Genomic DNA, 22,240 nt, shown 5'->3' with positions numbered 1-22,240 from the left:
ATCTGATAGAGATCCATAAAAAGCAAATGTTGTTTGTTATTCAAAATCGAACATTTTTTTTACAAAATCTTTCTATTTTTTTTGTATTAACATTCTCGTCGAATGCAACCCTGCTAGGTCGATGAAAACAATATTTATGCTTCTGACTTTTTTTTTACATATTCGATTGAAAATGTTGATACCTACGAACACGCGTAACGCAATGATCTACATTTCGCTAAAAACCGTACGTAAATCGGTTAAACCGTTTAGGAGTTCAGTGACATCACACGTACATAAGAATTATATATGTGTAAAGATATTCAATTTCCAAGAGATATGAAAACTTAAAAACCTTGCATCCAAAACTTTCCTTTTTTTGCATTCATCTTTTATATCCTGTACCCTTCAATTATAATAACTTAAAGAATTACTTTTTATTTTTAAAAAAGGTATTAAGATGAAGAACATTCGAGACGCAAACTATTTTACAGACATAGAACGAATATATATCGACGTTGGAAAATAAAAAGTTACCTGGCGACATGAAGCAATACTACAGAAGAGCTTATTATTATTGTTTTTTTTATAAATACAGAATCAAATATTTAATTTTTTTTTTAATTACTTAGTAATCGCACCAAAATAATAAGTGTGTATTCATTAAAAATACCTTTACTAATTTGCTCATCTGTAAAGTTGCTTCATGTCGCTTGGTATTTTTTTTCCTTTCCAGCGTCGATATGTAGGTAGTATACATACAATGCCTATTTATTTATCCAATAATTACAATTAAACAATTCATAATTTTCAAAATTACGCTAAAAATCACTCATCATATGACTGGTTTACTGTTTTTATTAGCAATGTACAGCAATTCAATAAGCAAACAGTAGTTTAGATACAAATTTATTTAACGTTTATAAGTCAGACTTCTCAAATGTTTTTTGTCAATATCACCTTCGATAAAATGAAATATTTATAATATTCTTTAAATAATTTAAATAACGACTTATAAAAATATGCAAACGTAAATTGGACTAGAGTTTTCGAAATTTCATGCGCTTAGAATTTGAGTGGTCTGCTTCTACAAAAATGAGTGCTTATTAATTTATTGAACTAACCTGCATGTTATAATTTTATTTTATTTTTTTCATGAGAATACATCTGTTATATTAATAAAATGGAAGTAATATTTTGAAAATCCCCAAAACGAAAATTAAAAAGCGTAAATTATTGTTTTATAACTAGAATTTATCTAAATTTTTAAATACGCAGTCACATTTTTTCATACAATTTTTTTTTCATTGTAAGATGCTTATGTTTGTGTATGTAGGGGAGTAGGGTTGTCCAAATGTGCTCCTTGTAATGGACTTAGATCGTGGGTCTAAAAACAGTGTATAATGCTCCAGAAAAAAGCACTTGGTCTGCACTATGCGGTGAAACTACTGAAAGAGTACTTGCGGAGGTTTGCTTTCGACCTTATGAATCTCTGCCAGAATTAAGTAAGGGTTATCACTGGAGCGGGGCCCTCACAGGGTACTGAAGATTGAATAAACTCCTTGCTAGAATGAATCACTCTGAATACCAAAACCTAGATATAGGCTTCGCAGTGCTGATAATGAAAAAACTTTTACACCTGTGAATGCGATACTTTATACCACAAAAGAAGTCGCATCTTCAGTGGAGTAGTCTCCGACTCCGTGCTACTGCACGGCTCTTTATAGACCTAGGCTTGGAAGGCAAACATTAATTTGCGGGGACCTTTCTCAATAGATCTATAGAGATCGCATTGAAGTCAGGAGCTTTTTAGGCCCTGACCCTTATCTACAAGAATAAAAATGAGAAGGTATGTTTGTTCGGAGCACTTATAAATATTGATTTAGTGATCATTTTGGATAACGAAAAAACGTTTCATTCATAATTAAATAATTTGATTGAATTAATAAGCAATTACATAAGTTTTAATACAATTACGTACACAAATATGAATTTGATCGTTCAACTTCTTGTCTTTTAATAGTACGTACTTGTAGATCTCCAGAAACATATATTTTTCATTTGTATTTAAATACATAACAATAAATAATTAATACTTGAGTGATGGATAAAAATGTAATATAATTTGGCATATTCTTTAAAACTTAATGAAAATGGTTAAATTTATTGGATTTTTATTTAGTTTCTTGAAAATTTTTATTTTGTGAAACCAGACGTATATTTATGAATTAATAAATTTATTGAAAAAATGACAATGTGTGCATGAAAAACATCATGACTCTTTAAGTAAATTATTTCATTGTTATCAGGTGATGATACACATTATTTACATAACTATTTTTTTGTTATCATTATTATGGATCTCCTTAAAATATGTTTCTTACATGTACTATTTATTACGTAGATACACCTTGAAAGTAGAGACTAGATAAACTTGACTATTCTTATACGTATATCTTTATTTTTATACCTTTAAAGCCGTATTAAATAAAAGCGAGTTCACATGACATGTATTACAAAAAATATTTTGAGATTTTTGAGACAAAAAATTGGAAATATAGGCAATAATATGGCTAATTCTTATGTTATCCACATATCGTCAACTCTTCCATCTGCTTAATTATAAATATATAGATTAAACATTTATCAACTTGAGTGAAATTTCATATGGTTGAATTGTTTTACCTACTAGGGAACTCCAGAAAATGCTTTTTCTTGGAGCAGTTGATTTTTTAAGGAGATTAATTTTTTTTGTAAAAAAGTACCTCTTTTTTTTTGGCTTTTATTACTTAATTATGGAGAATTATAATTTTCATGAAAATTTTTCCTGGAATTTAAACTTTTTCTTTTTCTCGTATAGATTTACCAGAATATCCCAGAATGACTTAAAAAGTCAAATGATTTCTAAAACAATAGTTTTATAACTGTAGTAATAAATCTTGGTAAGTATTTTTTATTTTTTTTAAATTTATTTATTTAGAAATACGCATTAAATTATTAATTTAAAACTCGCAATAACCCTGTTTGGGAAAAAATAGTTAATCGGCATAGATATATATATGTATGTATACAACAAATGCGGCATTAATCACCCATCTTGTCTTCCATTCAATTGAAGTTTCGAACTTATCTGAATTGCAAAATAGTGTTTTACGCGTAGCGGTCAGTAAATATAGAGCAGCGTAAAAATGCGTGACATACAGTATTGAATTAACAGTAAACTGGCATAGACAATTAGTCTTTTTTACCCTATTACGCGTTTTGCACGGCAATGCTGATACACAGTGTCGCGGCAACGCTCATTTTAAGAATTTTATTTGATCATCTCGTTCTATGAAGCGTCATCTCTATTTATTTATACCTCGGTGTAAATTTGTTAGAAAATATTAAAAACGGCTAATTCAGTGCAGTTTGAACAAAATGGCAGATTTCTTTCCCGTGTTAAGAACTACAACGCCATTTTTTCTACAATATATCGCTGTGAACTTGTTCCAAAAAAGTGGCCATTTCCCTTCCGGTATATTCTTGCTCGTGGTCTTGCAGACTTGAGTTGCTAATGGAGTGGCTCTCGACACTATCCGCAGACTCTCTTCTGGGCCTTTTCCTGTTCATCATGAGGGCATCCTGACAATTATACTGAACATGGTCACAGACCTCAGACTTGGTAACGTCACCTTTGACGTTGAACATGGCAATCGTCCCCTTTCTAATTTTATCAGTGAACAGAGTGATAGAGTTTGTGGGGCTTTTGGTGTGGAGGGAGGGTTGTTGCTTTAAGACGATTTTAGATTTGTCCGTCTTGATGACGAAGGCGCTCACGGATCTGCTGAGAGGCGGGTTTTTCCTGGTCGAATTGTTGTTTCCTTCCTCCTGGGTGGTGGTTCTGTGGAACGTGTGGATCGTTGTGAAGTTCGTGTGGGCCGATAGGACCCTGGGGCTTTGGAGAACGCGGTGGGAAGAAGGCCGAGGGCGGGAAACACAGCGAGTGGAGCGGCGAACGTGACGTCGCCGGCCACAGCACCTGTGAGCGATTGTCGTCTGCAAAACAAAAAAAATATATTTATTAATTTATAAATATCACGAAAAAATTAAATACCAATAAAGAACTAATTGCTTTTTTTTCAAAATATTTATAAATTTTTACAAATATCTGAATCGATATTAAATTTTTTTTAGCAAAAAAAGAACTATAAAACAGATAAGTAGAGTAAAATTCAACAATGTTTGAGCTGTGTGTAAAGTGGCCACTTAAACCAGCCAATGATATTAATGCCAAGACTTCCATATTCCCTTCTCAAAAATGTTTTCTCTCTCTGTTAAAATAAATTTAAATAAGAATTTAATTATTATTAATATTTTAAGCATGACCTTTGTGGTCAAACATTTAACTAAATGTTATTAAATATTTGTACATAACCACTTACCGACTTTTCTATGTCCACCGGTTTTGAGACGTACCCGTCTCTTCGTCAGGACATCAATTAAACCAACATGCAAACCAACATGCAAAACCCACCATACACCTTCACCATAGTTGTTGCACAAAAATATGAAACCAACACGACATGCATTTTTATAAGCACATGCACTGATTAGGACAAACATGCACTGATTAAATTTCTCTTGTTTGAGAATTAATGAAAAAAGTATTTTTGGTTTTATATATCTGTGCAACCACTATGGTGAAGGTGTAAAGGTGTATAGTGGGTTTTACATGTTGGTTTGCATGCTGGTTTAATTGATGTCCTGATGAAGAGACGGGTACGTCTCGAAACCAGTAGACATAGAAAAGTCGGTAAGTGGTTATATACAAATATTAAATAACATTTCTTAAGAATTTAATTGCTTCGAGTCTTCTGTTCGGGTGATTTTTGTGTAGAATATAAAAATTCAAAGTTTTCGGTAAAACGCCAATTTGGGCCAGTAAATATTACCTCTAAATGTAAATTTACAGAATATGAATCTTACGCTAGTCACATTTTAAGCAGACTGCGCTTCTAAGGTGCCATCGGAAGACCTTACTTTATTTATTATTCAACATTTAAATATTTCATTGTAAAATGCTTTAAATTTTATCTTAATTTAAAAACATTTGCTTACATTATTGTATATTGACACAAAACCATTGGAACATAAAATTTTAAAAAAGCCGTTCATAGTTTACATCAGTTATGGAAACTTCAGCGGATTACGCTGATGTTTCTGGATTACAGAACAAGCAATAATGATGCTTGAGTACCATTGGATACTCTTTGTTGCCTTCTATATAAGTAAAAACTGAACAATATTTAACCACTTAAATTATAAGTATGAGCTTGGAGGCATAGATGTTCATTCATTAGTATGCCAAGACATAGTACAGATTTGCTTTATCGGATATTGGTACCATTGACATTAAGGCTGCAGTCTCATGAAATGAGAAATTATGTGATTTAGCCATTTTAAAACGTCGTTTTTTCAATATCGCGAAGTTAAAAAAAATGTCAGGATGTCTTAGAAAAAAACAATCTAAAAATTTAATGTAACTAAAATAATATAAACAATATTTTGAGTTTGTCCAAATTTTTGTAGACAATGACTGGATTCAACTCCCTGGGGAGCTGTTTATATTAACATATTACAGCAGAGATGAAGAACTTTTGAGAGAAGGTAACATAGAATTCCAGGCATCTACAGGGCCTGTCAATGGCTGGTTTAAGTGGCCACTTTACACACTGTGTAACATTCACCATTCTGCCTATATTTGAACATCAATATTCCTTCAATTATTTTATCTGTTAATGTTTGTGAAGTTAAAGAGCTGAAACCTTTATTTATACGGGTGAGATTCATCTAATTGAATTTTTTCACCTACATACTAGGCAACGCCTGAAAATATTATTTTTTCAATTTCTATACTTCTTCATGGACCAGGTAATTTATCAACAATATTTTGAGTATGTCCTAATTTTTGTAGACAATGACTGGATTAAACTCCCTGGGGAGCTGTTTATATTAACATATTACAACAGAGATGAAGAACATTTAAGATAAGGTAATATAGAATTCCAGGCATCTACAGGGCTTATGACGTGTCAATGGCTGGTTTAAGTGCCATTTAAACCATCCATTGACAGTTCATAAGCCCTGTAGATGCCTGGAACTCTATATTACCTTCTCTTAAATGTTCTTCATCTCTGTTGTAATATGTTAATAAAATAATATAATTAACTTTACTGCAAATTTTTATATGAGAACCAATGAACCAAAATTTGATTTAAATTTTATAAAACGTAATTTCCCCGTCAAAAAGTTAAAATAATTTAGTTAAATAAAACATTCACAAATTTTTATTAACAAAAATATCCTAAAAATATATTTTTTTAATATTTTTTTTCGAAATACTGATTTCCTTACTTTCTCTCGAGAGGATTGATAGAAGAAACATTTAACCTACTTAACTTAAAATGCATGAGCGTTTATTTACTTTCCTTCTTTAAAATATAAATATTTATTCATATTTATTTTATTAAGTGTTTCATTAATAAAAAGATACTTTATTGGGATATGATGTATTCCTTGCTGGGAACTTTCATGCCGAGGTATGCATTTAACATGTTTATTGACAAAGTGCTTATTTATTTTATTTTCATACATATATTTAGGTACAATATATCGAAAATTTAATTTAATTCCATTAAATGAATTGAATTGAAAAAAAACATAATTCAGGGTGAAAAATATTTTTTAAATTTACAAGTTTTTAGTCAAATAAACATCAAATACCACGAAGTTCACTAATCAGAATATAGTAAATACTGTACATTCAATGTGCTCTGTGATAAATAACACTATTTTTTTAATTTCATTAATACCCTTAGGTACATAAAATAGGATAAAATAGTACATCATTAATACTCGTACCTTAGGTTTATAAAATTCAGTTTATAAAATAACGAATGTTTTTTTTTAGATTTGATAAAAAGGCTATAAAATTCATTGAATAAAGTTCACCACATTAAACAGTGTACCTACATAATTAATTCATATCACTGTCAAAATAACAAAAAAAAAAACGTAAAAACTGTTCAATAAAGTTCAAAGGCAAAACTATAACAATAACGCCCTTTTCCAATAAATAGTTCTGTACAAAATCTGATTAGAAGTAATATCTAGAATATGCTTTGTATTTGTATTTAGAAATATCAACATCAATTGAGTCGTTTAGATAAATGTTCCTGGTACAAAGAAACTACAGTTGTTAGATATTCTCTTTGGATTAATGATATTCTGAAGCCCCGAAGGCCAAAACATTCTCTGTTATTTCGAACGTCAGCTTCAATATTGCTAGAAAACTAAACTAGAAATGTGGTTGATAAGAAATTCACGATAATGAAAAACATTCAAATCGTTTTATTAGGGTTTAAAAAGAAAAAAAGAAACAAAAAATAAATCTCAAGGGTGCCTTGCGTCAGAACACTGGATGAGTATTTGCAACTCAATAGCGGCTCTTAAGAAAAATACTGGATAATAAAATCAATAAGAGATAAGTACGCCTTGTTGTATTGTGGTAGTGATTAAGTGCATAGGCCTACCGTTTTCTAAGTCCTGGTTTCGAACTCTAGCAGGGTAAACGTGAAATATTGTTTTTAAAGATTGCGTTAACTGCAATATTTTACGGTTCTTCGACTGGTACCTGAAAATTGGAACTGATCACCTTTTCTTGCGAAGGCACTGATAAAAACTAAACTATTAAAGCCGAGCCAAAATCAAGTGAGGGTTATCACTAGAGACCTTACAGGGCACTGCAGATTGAACGAACACCTTTCTACAATGAACCGTTCCGAGACTTATATAGAACTGAAATGTAGGTTCTGAATTGCAGATGAGGAAACACCTATACGCATTAAATGTGAATGTGATGCTTTACATTATAAAAGGAGCTTCATCCTCGGGGGACCTTTGGTTAAACCTGAGGATGATAAAGAACTCGCCCCCTACCCAATGGCCCGATACTTTACGGATAGGGCTAGGAAGGGGAGCTTTAGCAAAATTCTTTTAAAGTAAACTGAATTGAAACTTACTACTATACAAATATTCATAAACATATATACTCTCATACATATACCTACACGCATACACTATTAAATTAAATCAATATAGGCGAAACATCATGATTGCTACATGTTTTTTTTTAAATGTTTTTTTTTATCATCAAGTAAGAATCTCCAATCCGTGACATGCATCAACCTATTTGACTTTCTACGACTAATTTCATGAAAGAGCGAGTTTAACACTATCTTCAACTTGACAACAATCCCTTTCTGGCAAAAAATTAGAGAACTTAATTTTTTATTTTTTTTTATTGAAATCAACGACACTTAGTGCCTTTTACAAATAAGTTGTATATACAATAAAATACATACATGTAAGTAGAATAAGTAAAATATTATATTTAAAATAAATTATTACTTAACAGTTATTTACAAATTAAGAAGTCAAAAAAAAAGATACGCAGTTTAAAAATTATATTACTAGTTATAAAAATATTTGAAAAATAAAATATTTGGTGATAGAAATATTTTGAAGCTGTAAAATAAAGAAAAAAAAAGTAAGAAAGCAACACATATATATCTCGGACTTATGGACCAAAGGTCCGTGGTTCGAATCCCACTCTACCCCAACTTGATTCCCATTTTCTTAGAGTGAGTTATTTTTTTGATATAAAATATTAAACTATAAAGAAGATACTATAACCTCCTCAATAAAATACAAATAAACGCGGGATTGAGAACACTCCGACATCGGGACATATTTAAACTGCCTTTGTTTTTAAGTAATGCAACATACCACACACCTATGGCCCGCACGTATCGGGAATATAATATATTTAATCGGGTTGTGGTCCTGTGGCTAATGTCTCGGACTCACGGACCAAAGGCTTGTGGTTCGAATCCCACTCTATCCCAACTCGATTCCATTTTCTAATAGTGAGTTATTTACAACTCGTTGAAAATGGCCCTCAAAATAAAATATTTGGGTAAATCATAAAAACGCAAATATTTATTTTACAAAAAAAAATTTTATAAAAAAACTAAAACAATTTTGAATAACACTAAACGAAGATATTTATTTTTTAAATTATTATATTATTATTTAAAACTACAACTTATGTAACTAGTATAAATATACATATAAAAACATACTAATGTAAAAAATTAAAAAGATAAATATTTCCCACTTTTAAAAAAAATCAAGAAAAGAAAAGAAAAAAAAAACATTAATAAATAAATTTAATTTGAAGAATCCTTAACGATAAAAAAAATGTTATCTGGAACTATTAGGTACCAGCTTCTCCTACCCATGAAATACAGGTAAAGGGCCGTTCTATATAAACTAATCTTAACTTGGCGGCCTCCGCGGTGTAGTGGTCAAGACGCTTGACTCACACACGGAAGGTTCCGGGTTCGATTCCCGGTGAGAACACAAAAATTAAAAATGTGATTTTTCTCAAGCCTGGGTGCTCTGTGATGTAATTCACCACTGTAATTAAGCCTCCTGGCCTGTTGTGGTGCAAAAAAAAAAAAATGTAAAAAAAAAAAAAAAACATGTAATGAGTCACCAACGTCTTGGTACTTATTGCCTAGAGCGTGAAGTCTATCGATGACTGCATTTTTATCATTTGAAGTTGAAGTATTGTTACCACAGTATTGGTAGGTTTGCCGAACTGCTCTTTTTGGTACATTGAAATTAATAAGTGATAAAATTGCAAACATAGAATTAATTATTTTGTATAAATTTAGTAAGTCAGTTATAATTCTTCTATCGCCTAATCTTAGTAAGTTCAAAATATACAATAACAAATTATAATCTAAAAATTCGATACTGACACCTAATTTAAAATTAATAAATCGTAATATTGATGCCAATGCAATATTATTGCCTAGAATAATGCGGAGCCCAGATTGTTGAGTTGTACTCTAAAATGCTTCCAACAAGTGAGGTAAAAATTATTCTAAGAATAGATATATAAAGTTTAGTTACGTAAATCGAGCGTTTTACCCAGAACAAGTAAACGCGTAAACCTGTAGACGTACACCAACGAGGGACAAAGACCACAATTGTGATTCAAATATGAATTGTGTTTTTTAACGTCAAACAACGATTGGTCTTGGAATTATCAGTTGCGTGATAATAATTTATAGGATTGTACCATGCATGCGAGTGACAGCTTTACCCTAAATCAACTCCAATCCTATCCTAACTACTCCCTTAAACCTCTAACCATTTATCTCGTTAAGTGGTATTATATTACTTCGTACACTATTATAGCAACCACTAAAGTGATACGTTTATTCATACATTATTACATCCATAAATAAATCACTTAGTGAACATAAAATTTTTTGTGTTTTTGTACATCAATAAGCCTACAATGTATTAAACAGGAACCAACTTTTGATAGGTCATTAACCTATTAAAATGTCTAGACATTCGTATTTTGATTATTGATTAATACATATGTTGAATCAAATTTCAAAACATTAGAACAATATAAGGAAAAAAATAGAATACTGTTGTAAACATAAGGAACGAAATTCATGTTGTAGTTTTTGAAATTGTGTTACGATTAGATAAGACTTAATAAATAAATAAAATCATCGGTGAAAACACCACTATTTTGACATTTCATATGTAAAATTTTCCTTAGTGACAAACATACACATACTTCTCAAAATGAGCCTAGTTTAAATAAAAATTCAATTTTTTAAATATTCACGGAGATGTTGGATTAGATTGTTAAGGATTGGAGTTCCTACCCCAATTAAAGATTGACAGAAGACACTAGGTTGTTGTTTAATGCGTATTAATTCTGACAGGTTTTATCAGGGAACCGGAAATTTTTTCTCCCTTCCTCATCCTGCGGAGCGATACCAGATAGACTATGGATTCAATGACCAAACGCTGCCTGACATGAAAGAGAACGAATTGAGGATCTTCACTGATGGCAGTCTCTTAAATGGCAAAGTAGGTGCAGCATTTGTACCCTACGATGGCGTAAGAGAACTGCCTGCCAGGAAGTTTAAACTCGATCACTTTTGCTCAGTATTTCAGGCTGAAATATACGCTATTAGAGAATCTATAGCTTACGCTTTAAAAAAACCGCCTAATAGATGGAAACATATAACGATTTTGACAGACTGTAAATCATGTATTCACGCGATTGCGGATCGTAATTCGGTGAACCCAATGGTCATGAGTATACGAACTGATATCCAGATATTAAAAAATCGATCGCAAAATGTGTACATTGGCTGGATTCGAGGACACTGCGGAATAATTGGCAATGAAAGAGCTGACGAAAAGGCTCGGGAAGCAACATTAAAAAAAACAGTTCCTGATTTTGCTGACTTCCCAATAAGTTTTGCTAAGAGAAAAATAAGAAGCAGAACTTTACAGCTCTGGAATGATCGCTATTTAGCAGAACCCACAGGAAAGGTAACAAAAATGTTTTTTCCATCTATTTACCATGCTTTTGAATTTAGGAAACTGCAGCGTGCAGGATACGAACTCACACAAATCCTGACAGGACATGGCGGATTTATGAGTTATTTACACAGATTCAAAATATCTGAGATCAACACTTGCCCATGCGATGATGTTACTCTCCAAGATGTCTCCCATCTATTGATGCATTGCCCCTTTTTTAGTCTGCAGAGAATGCAACTGGAGGCGCGATGCAGAAGTCTAAATGAGGATTTACACGATGTGCATGTAGTGATTAGTCACAGGGACTTGTCAAGAGAGGTATCATTATACATGACAGATATAGTGAAGGCAATAAAAGGTATCAATGATAGCAGGACACCAAATGCCGAACACTGTTCAGGTGGATCGGAGGATCTGTTGACGAATGGCAACGGTCCGCCTTCTTCTGACGAGTTTTCTGTCCTTACCTCTTGAAACAGGTCACAGCCGAGACATCTTACTGATCCTTTTATAAAGTGACGAAATAAAGTTTTTCAGTAAAGTAAATATTTTTAAGTAAACAAGTTAATGGCTGTCGCTTTGAAGTGTATATTAACCTTGTACATTGCAAGCAAGGTATTGAATAATGCAACTTCATATATATAAAAAAAAAAAAAAAAAAAATGCGTATTAATTACACAGCAAATAAATAATTAATTGAATCATGTTGCGCGGGTGTCACGGCGATTGGGTTTTGAAGTAACTGCACTTGGACTACATTCTGGAACTGTGTGACTTCATTGAACTGGACTAACTGGTCATTGACTGCGCCCTGTGGCCTCTTTATAGGTTACGTTCCTTTGTTCTCCATATCTCCATGGCAGGCATGATGCGAATGTTCTGCGAAATGACGATCTCGTCTTTATGTGCAATACTGTTAAAGTTGCATAATATATTGTCTTGGATTCCATAGAACATGCTGATTCGCTTCATTGTTTATCGCTCTGGTAAAATAATTTAGCACGTGTGTGTCATCAATCATGGACTATGAACCCCACAGAGGTTAAAACAAAGATAAATATATTAGATACTGGTAATCCAAACAAACATGCGTGCTGGAAAATAGTATCTTACCATGGGACTAAGCAGCCTAATTGGTTGTACAAGAATTTCAAATACTTTAAAAGCATAAACCACGTAATGATTAAAATGAAAATGGCTGCAAATATTGCAGTTTTAAAATCAACTTTGTCCTAAGAATAATTACGCGCTAAAACATTTAGTTTTATTTAAAAATTTTAGTTATACAACAGACGTGTAATGAACGGTTTTGTTCCAGCAATTGCGATTCTCGACCAGATTGTTTTGCTGAAAACTTTAGTTTACTTTGTGTTTGATAATCTTAGAATGGTTTTTGTCGGCATTGCGTTATTACTAAACAACTGATAACTTTTTCACAATTTCAATAATTGGAATCAAAAGAAAAAAATCAAATCAGGCAAAGACAATGAATAAATCAAACTGACCGCAGACAGCAAACTGAACTCAAATAAATGCTTCATAATAGAATAATATTTGACATTTGAAATGGTGCGTAAAATAAACTTTATTAGGAATACCCCAGTTAACAATGATCTCACATTTAGTCATAACTTCATTCCTTTCGAAAACTATTGTTAACGATTCATTAGCATTAATTTAAATCGCGTTTTTTGTTGGTTGCACCTCATTTACTATATGTATTGTTTATCACACATTTATTTCATTTATTTCATTTCATTTTCATTTCATTTATTTATTCAGATATTTAGAACATTACAGAAAAAGACCCAATTCATTCTAAATACAATAATAAATCACAAATTACAGTAGATAATTATGTTATTAAAATAATATAACAAAATGTAAAAAGAAAAATTAAATGTTAGAAAGTGCTTTCCTAAGGGAAGGCCCACTGTCGTGAAATATGTCGACATCCGAGGCGATGCGATTAAGTAGCAAGATTGCCCTACCAACCGGCATAACCATTGGCAGGTTGGTTCTGCATCGCGGTAGGTAAAACAATCGATGCTGTCTTACTAGGTTGCGGCGTAAAATTCATTGCTACCTGCAGAGCTTTAGTTTGAATGTGGTGATTATACTACTGTAGGTATCTTTTCTCTGGCTCAATAACAACTGAACTGTCAGAAAATGTACACGTGATTTTAATATTCTAAGCGCGATCGCTAATAAGTTATTTTAGTTATCATAAACCATTCCAATCCACAGTGTCGTGTTATCGTGTAAATCAATAATCAAGAAACCGATAAGTGTCGATCTGACCACAGGATCTGATATAGCCTACCGCGAGAGAGAACTTTAAACATTAAGGTTGGAAGAATCCCAGTATAAGGTAGGTAATTGTATCGATTTGTACTGGGGTTTGCTGGCAAAGTAATAAAAGATAACGCATAGCCAAATTCTGGGACTTAACAAAAAACTCAATATTCGAGCCTCCATCTGCTATCTGGCGAGTGGAGCAATCAGGTGGCATTACCATTATTTAAAATACAATTGACAAGTAAACACGCTAAAAAAAACGATTATTTAGGCCTCCCTTCATCTTATAATTTATTTTAAAACTTGGTCAAAAATATAATTATCAATGATTTCTTTTCCAAGAAAACTTTTTGTTTGCCATCGTCATTTCTCTGCATTTTATTAAATTCTTTTTTTGTCTCTGCACGCATTTTTTTATTTTTGATTTTTTATCAATTTATTTTCCACTTAAATCTACTTAAGCATTACAAAAAAATCTTAATATAATTGAATTTCGATTTCACTTTCACAATATATATTCTAGATTAAGTATACCCTCGCACAGGCCAGGCCTATTTATTAGTAAAAGGAAATTAAAAATTCACCCATATAAATAAAATTTTAAAAATATTTTAAGAAACAGGTAGCAGAAGAATAAAATATATTGAAAAATATTTTTTGTTGCTAAGTAAATAAATATAGTAAAGCTCTGTGTTAGTTTTCTCTCTAGGCATTCTTAAGTTTTTGATTTTGGTATGAAAAAATCTTTTGAATCTATCTGCGCTGCTAACGAAATATATTTTCCTGGAACGAGTAGCCACACCGCTTGATGGGAGCCTATTTGAATATAAATCGTATTTTTTGCTACAAAATCACAACCTTTACTCGCTACCAAGTAGCGAGAGTGATTCCAGCTGACAACACTGCTCATATACTTTCCGCTGTATTCACAAAGGGGTTCGGATCATTTTTCAACGTACGAAAGTTTAATGTACTGAACAAAAAAATACAGTAGAGACGTACCATTTTTTTCGTACGGTTTTAATTAATGAAGGTCTTTGAAATACTATCGAGTAAAAATAAAATATATTTTATACTTAGTAGCATAAAAAAATTATAATTTATACTTTTGAATACCTGCGAAAACGGACAATTGCACTAGCCATGGCCCCAATACGTAACGATTCGGCTTTTTTTGAAAATTTGTGACCATTTTAATTTAAATCTAACATCAACACAAATCTATCGAAGATGTATATTTTTTATCAATTCTGTTTTTAAAGTTGTAAATAAAAAGATTTTTCTACAATATCCATGTTGATTTTGAAAATACTGATAATTTTTCTAAATTCATTTCACACATTTTTATCGGTATTTGTAGTAAGAAATATTTCCCTATTATCGGCATATATGATCTGATATTAAGTTATCCTGGTTTTGTTACAGTAATTTTAAATAAGGTAGGTTATCAACTATTTATTTATTTATTTATACATCAACGGTTTAAAGAACCTTTTACAAAAAATAATAATTTTCAGAAATTATCACTGCAGTGCACAATAAACATGTATTACATAGTATAAAATAATAGAATAATTAAAACTTAAAAAAATAGTGAAGATCTAATACAAAAAACAAAAAGTAAAAAAGAAACATCACATCACTAAATAAAATATAACAATAACCATGAGAAAATCTTATGTTCTAAATATAAATATAACACAGTAAAAATGAAATAAATTGACAAGAATAATTAAAAAAATAAAACAACTTTAGTATTTTAAAAATCTAAGTTTTTTGAACAGTAAAAATTAAAAAATTAAAAAAAGAGAAGAAGTTGCCATTTGGCAATCAATCCACCAATATACTTTACTATATTTTGAGTTTACCAAAATGTTTGTACATAGAAACTGAATTTAACCCTCTTGGAAACGATTAATAATAATATATTACAACAGAAATAAAAAACTTTTTACTATGGGAATATAAGTCAAGGCATTAACAAGGCTTTTGAACTGTCATTGAACGTAAACTGGCTGCTTTTTACATTGCTTCGTTCAATTTATGGATTTCAGTAAATATTTGTAGGTAGTTTATTTTGCCGAAAAATTACAGATTTCTTAAAATACTAAAAAAAAAAAAAAAAACATTTAAAGTGGTTATAGATTTCTGGGTTGGCGTTCAAAACGGCTTAGCGCGCGTGGGAACGCTTTTTTAGCGCGTTTTACATGCTAAATTTGCAATAACAATGCGTTCTCTACGAGCGCTGTAGCGATCAAAATACTAGCCCAGGGTGGCACTTTGTTAGTCACGCTAAATTAATGACTTTTTACTACTTTATTTATATTTTTATGTGTCAAGGCGAATAAAGAATACAGTTGAGTGAGTGAAATAATCAAGAATTCTGGACGATTTGAGTAAATGGTGACTCTCAGGTAAAAACCTATGAAAAAGTAATCGAGTAGAAATAAAGTCCACCTTGATGTGTAGTTGTTGGCCTGTTAGCCTACCATGCTTCAGGTAAATAACACAAGTTTTTTTTTGTATTACAAACAAGAATCTAATTATGTATTTCACCAGTAGGGGAAATCAATGATTGACAGGGTTAATATGATCTGAGTCAAGTATATTTGATAAGATTAAGAAAGGGTCTCTGAGATGGTAAAACAAGTATATATAGCGAAAATCAATGGTAACATGAGACGAGGATGACCAAGAGAGACGTAACATGAACAGACAAATCTAAATCTTAAGTCTGGTCTTGTCAAAAGCAGACAGAACCGAAGAGTATGTATGACAAGATGTAGATGTATAAATGTGGAAAAAGCTAGGAATGTATGCCAGAATAGACGTGTGTGGCGGTCCATTCTATCTGCCTTCCTTCACGGGGAAATGGCGTGATGGTAGCAGTAATAGTAGCTGTAGGATTTTTCAAGTACTGTGGGTGTTTCTGCAAATTGAGAAATGCCATTTTTGTGATGGACACTATTTTCAGAAGGTGATTATTAAAGTTTTTTTTACGAAAGCAATCTGGCTGATTTTAGCAAAACATAGAATTGACTTTGCTGCACCCGATAACACCAATATTTTATTTTTTTATTGTGAACTGGCTGTTTTCCGAATAACTACGTTCAATTGGGCCTCCTGGCCTGTTGTGGCGTAAAAAAATAAATTTATATTTTTTTAAAAGGTGGTTCCACAATGCAGAATTTCCGGTGCCTAAATCTTTACATTGGCCACTTTACCTTTAATCTAACAAAAATGATCCATAAACACTGCAACTGGAGTACCAGTGCAGTGTCCTATGCATCATTGGCTGCAAATAGGAATGATTTACATTAGCTCTGGAAATGCTAGATTTTCATGTACGTTAATTAAAAGAGTTTTATTACTTTGTGGCATATTTCTTTTGAAGAAGAATAGCCAAAACTTTAAGTAAAAAAACAAAACTATATGTGGGAGGAATGATCAGATAAATCGTTTTTTTTTTATTTTTCATCTTGTAGAATGCAACTTTGTTCCCCCGTGCTTCAAAACACGTATTTCAAATAACGATATTAAAGATAATATAATCAATGTACTTTATTACATAAAATAAATGTATTTGTTATCGGCTATAAAAAAAGTTTTCTCCAAGAAGAAATAGAATTTAAGTGTTATCATGGAATCAAATCCAACATTGAAAAAAAAAATGTTTTCTCTACACGTATAGGAATCGGATTATTGTTAATAATAAACAATACATAATAATAAACAATACAACTATGTATTGTTTATTATTAACAATAATCCGATTCCTATACGTGTAGAGAAATTTTTTTTTTTTCAATGTTGGATTTGATTCCAGCAATGTTTGAGACGCAAAAAACTGTCTCCTGAAAAGTAAGGTATTTTGACTTATGTGATTGTTCCTCCCCACCCATAGAATTATGAACAACCAACCATTCTCATAAGCTAACTAAATATTACTTGTAATAATAGTTTGTGACTAATGTCCCAAAAATACCAAACAAAAGAACAACAATAAATTTAAAACCCCTTATTAGGAGTGCGACTTAAGAGATTTGAAACACGCCACACTAGAAAAAAATGTTTTATTTGTGGGTTGTTATGATGTCCAAAAATACTTGGTAATTGGGGTGAATAAGAAACAATAAACATACCCTATTACAAAGTTAATTCATGAAGCAAATTACTAACTTTAAAAATAACCTTATGAGTTAAATGTATCTTAAATATTATTTTCCAACGATTTATTAATGTCTATCATGATTATTTCTAGTCAACTTCGGAATTACTTAACTAACAGGGTAATTTCATATCATTATTTGATTTTTCATGTATATTTACCCATTCTGTCATTTTTTAAAAGTGTACTTCAAAATATACCAAAATGAAGAAAATAAAACATTAAACAAAAAATAAAAAGCATTTCAATCAGTTAAAAGAAAAAAAAAGGTTTACAAACTTAAAAAAAAAAAAAAAAAAACTAGATCTAAATTGGTTACAACAGAGACGAAAAACATTTTTGAGATGGAACTATGGAAGTCTAGGCTTATGACCTGTCGTTCACTGATTTGACTGACCACTTTACAAACTGTGTAGCATTCACCATTCTGCCCATCTTTAGACATCCACATTTCCTAAACTCTTCGTCACCCGGATTAATCTCACCCACATGATAAAGGTTTCAGCTTCTTTGCTTTACAATTGTCAACATATGAAAGAGTTGAGAAAATGTGGATCTTTATACATGGGCAAAACGGAGAATGTTACACAGTGTGTAAAGTGGCCACTTAAACCAGCCAATAACAGGTCATAAGTTCAGTAAACGCCCAGATTTCCATATTTTCTTCTCAAAAATGTTTTCCTACTCTTTTGCAACAAATTTAGATGTAAATAACTTCGTAGGGAGGAAGTCCAAACTGTCTGCAAAAATTTGGAGATAATTAAAACATTGTCAAAATGAAATCACCTGAACATGTGATACAGTATGATGTTTACATTTGAAATAAATACAACATAATATAATAAATGTCGATCCACCCTTATTTTACCGCGCAGTGTGGATTTGGGTGATTCGTTTAATTGGGTCTACGTGTTCAATAAACACACACTAGTATCTTTCAGAAATGTATATAGGCAGAGCAAATGACTATGTATGCGTGGCCTCAACTAAAGTCAATTTACTTGTACTCGTCTGCATCTTTTTGAAATAATCTACCTTTTACAACTTTTATCATGTTTTCACAGCTCAGAATCGTGGCCCAATCACGATAGGGGGTCAAAGGTGTTACTTGGTATAACCCGCTGTGCATAAGAATAATAAATATTCGCCATATTCGTTCTCCTTGTGCGGGAAACACCACTGTGTTACAGAGTGGTCGGAGGTCGATTGGCCAACTGTAACTTGCATACCTTACCGTAACGGAATTTGATCAGAATTTTATAAATACTGAATTATTTTAAAAATATTCCCGATCATTTTTATTCCTTTAAAAAAAAAAGCGGTCTGACCTTTCATCATACATACGTCTTCCCGATTTTTCCCTGGATTATGGCACTAGAGAAATATTTTTATCATTGGTACGACGTGTCCCTATTGTTTTGTGTTTTTAACAAATTGTTTCTTATAAGAGCTAGGACCATCTAAGAGGCTTTTATAACACCTTATTTTATCTGTCGTCTTCAGATAAACGCTACAGAAATATTATTTATATTTTTTAATAAAACGAAAAATATTGTAACAGAAAGCATTATTCTTATATTTAAAAAAAATAAAAAATACCCGCTTCTTAAAGGGAGTATTTGCTTGAAACCCTCAAATTAATTAACTCACGCAAACTAGGCCACATCAAGGATGATGATACCACACTCACGAAAATAACTAACATGCACAATCACGACACGCAAAAATTCTCATCATTACCATATACAGACATAAAAAAAGGAAACAGGAAAACCTCGACTACTAAACAACACATCGAAAATGAACAATGATCTACCGCAAAGATTAAAGTTAACAACTATACAGACTTTAAAGTGAGACACATTTTGAAACTTTTCCGATTTCACATGTATCCATGGCAAATGTTATTTAAAAAATATAAAATAAATATTTAAGTTTGTAAGTGAAAATTCTTAATGGAAGTTCATTGTAATTTATTATAGAAATAAAAGACGAGTGATACTTTAATGCACAAATTTGGAATATCCAGTGACCGTTTTCATTGCTTCGGCGACCTCACCTCTGTTTTGTGTAAAAACATTGAATTTAAAAAAAATATAAAAATCAGATGTTGCGAAAGCGATGAAACCGGTCACTGAATATTCCTAATTTGTGGATTAAAGTATCACTCGTCTTTTATTTCTATACAAAATAAACCTAAGGATATTTTTCTTACCAACAAATAAATAAAAACAAATTAAACGTTTCAATAAACCACGGGTTTCAGAATGTCAGTACGGTCGAAGCGAGTCACATCTTTGTGAAGGGAGTGATTTTATAAAATACTGGAAACGCCCAGTAACATTCCATCGGCAACAGTACTGACTAGTCCAACTCATAAGCGTCCACGTCGCAAACCCTGGGCAAAAGGATTCATCTCAAAACGGCGTGATCTCAGCAGATAACGAAAGGATGAATGGCGAGTTTCTGGCGCCTCAAAACCAAAACCGTCCAGCTAAGGGAAGGTAACTCCGATCCCGACCGAACCTCACTCTGGTCATCTTATCCCACGAATCATTATGGCGAGTACATCCGATAAGCAGTGATCCTGGCTGCGGAATATAAGAGTAGCACAGGACCGAAATGCTTTCGCTGTAGTGATTGCCAACGTCGGGGATCTGATAAGACACCATTAAGAGAAAAATAAAGTTTCTTTAGCTCCTTGTCCCGTAGTTTAGACGTTAATTACCGACAAACTGACCTGGACACCCAGCTCCTTGATAATCTTATGTCTTGTTAAGTAAGCAAGCGTTGCTTAGCCAGCTGTATTGCCTCCCATGATGACAACTGTAACCAGAGGTTTCTGCATCCATTATTAATTGTTACAAAATGGTTGTCTCATTCCGTTCAGATACCGTTTTTATTTTATTTCCATCCAATTATTCAAAGTCAATACACATAAAAATATGGCTACATGAATATGATAATTATTGTACATAAATTATTATGGCAAAGAAAGAAAAATATTGTTACATTTATTATAATATTAACAAACGAATCAATTGAAATGAAGAAAATTAATGCGCGGTTTTCCTTTTCATAAAATAGTGAAATTATTTGATCGATTTATCGGTGTGGCGCCTGCTGTAGGCAAACCGCGTAGCTTTAAAGTTGAGTAAAAACAGATTTGACTTCAAAGGCGTTTTCCCAATTATATTTATAAGTTTTAGATAAATACAATATTGTAATTAAATATGTACCAACATCGGTTGTTTACATAACTTTTTTTATTTCTTAATTATTTTTGAAAACCCGTTAGGCTTATATAAAATATATTATTAGGTCTATTCAATTCAATAATTTATTAAAAAAATAACATGTTTATAACAAACTAAAATTTAAGGCGTACATATTATAACAAGAATAAAAATACATTTCAGAGACTTTTGTCAATGTTGTAAGAGAATCCTGCTCTGGTAAACCCCATCGGGTACATGGAACAGATCAACATCCAGAGCGATGTTGTTCAGCATAGCTGTAGCCCTTCCGACAGGCATTACCACCGGCATGTTGGTCCTGTTAATCGGAATATAAAAATAATATATGCTGAAGCTGTCTTGGATAATTATCAGAAACATACAAACCAATACTCCTCATAATCTCAGAATTATCGACCATACCGCGCAAAAGCAACAATCGATAAAAATGTGTAGTCAAATACACATTTTTTCTAGTCTTTAAATTGTGGTAGCCATCCATGCCCTGGAAAAACTCGGTCGGGTAGAGCCAAACATAATTTCCGCACTCTCTCATGGAAAAATATCTCAAAAACTTGTTTTGGATTTTCTCTATCATAAGAGAGTATTTCAGTTCACGTGGCCCCTAAACCATCAAGCCTCTCTCGAGACTACTTCGCACCAAAGAGTTGTAAAGAGTTCTCAGTTCCCGGGTATTTTCGAAAACCACGGCAGTACGCAGAACGAATCCTAACATTTTCAATGATTTACCACTGATTGCCTTTGTGTGATCATGAAATGTCAGGGTGCTCAAAAATCTAACGCCCAGATCCTTAAGTTTTGATGTTCGTGTCAGATTCTGGTCATTCATTTTGTAGCGAAAAAATAGAGTTTTTTGGGTCTCAGTCATGTTATATCTCGTCCGTTCAGTGTAATTATCATATACCTTTTAAGATTGAATTTAAATTGGTCTTAAATGTAATTTTTAATGTCATAAAGCATATAATTACAGAGCCTTACTCATAAACTTGGTACAAAGTTACGCCTAGGCATAGTGGTAGAATACGGATTGTTGGATACTCGATACCTTCGACCTCGGGACTGTAAACAA

At 32.0% G+C, this 22,240-nt stretch overlaps 2 protein-coding genes across 2 annotated transcripts in view; one reads left to right on the top strand and one right to left on the bottom strand.

The window, feature by feature from the left end:
- Positions 1–2,928: 2,928 nt before the first annotated feature.
- LOC148280867 (pyrokinin-1 receptor-like) overlaps positions 2,929–22,240 on the bottom strand; it is a 142,456-nt gene continuing 123,144 nt past the window's right edge. The window contains exon 4 of the mRNA XM_088227646.1: positions 2,929–4,017. Coding sequence (XP_088083772.1) covers positions 3,445–4,017 — 573 coding nt within the window. The 3' untranslated portion in view covers positions 2,929–3,444. The remainder of the gene's footprint in view (positions 4,018–22,240) is intronic.
- On the top strand, positions 10,173–12,018 carry LOC148280868 (uncharacterized). The gene is made up of 3 exons (XM_088227661.1): positions 10,173–10,261; positions 10,839–11,457; positions 11,670–12,018. Exons 1-3 carry the CDS (start codon positions 10,173–10,175, stop codon positions 11,712–11,714), a joined length of 753 nt encoding a protein of 250 aa, XP_088083787.1. The 3' UTR covers positions 11,715–12,018.

Source organism: Micrasema longulum, unplaced genomic scaffold (assembly GCF_059751315.1).
Source record: "Micrasema longulum isolate JH-2025_06_02 unplaced genomic scaffold, ASM5975131v1 h1tg000521l, whole genome shotgun sequence".
NCBI classification, from domain to species: Eukaryota; Metazoa; Arthropoda; class Insecta; order Trichoptera; family Brachycentridae; genus Micrasema; species Micrasema longulum.
Note: the sequence above shows the minus strand (reverse complement) of the source record. Positions and strands in the feature narration are given on the sequence as shown.

Bases quoted from the DNA above. Each gene is read 5' to 3' on its own strand.
- LOC148280868 (XM_088227661.1), top strand. From the start codon at position 10,173: ATGCATGCGAGTGACAGCTTTACCCTAAATCAACTCCAATCCTATCCT. The intron at 10,262-10,838 runs GTATTATATTAC...TAATTCTGACAG, and splicing joins ACCATTTATCTCGTTAAGTG to GTTTTATCAGGGAACCGGAA. The intron at 11,458-11,669 runs GTAACAAAAATG...CCCCTTTTTTAG, and splicing joins TAGCAGAACCCACAGGAAAG to TCTGCAGAGAATGCAACTGG.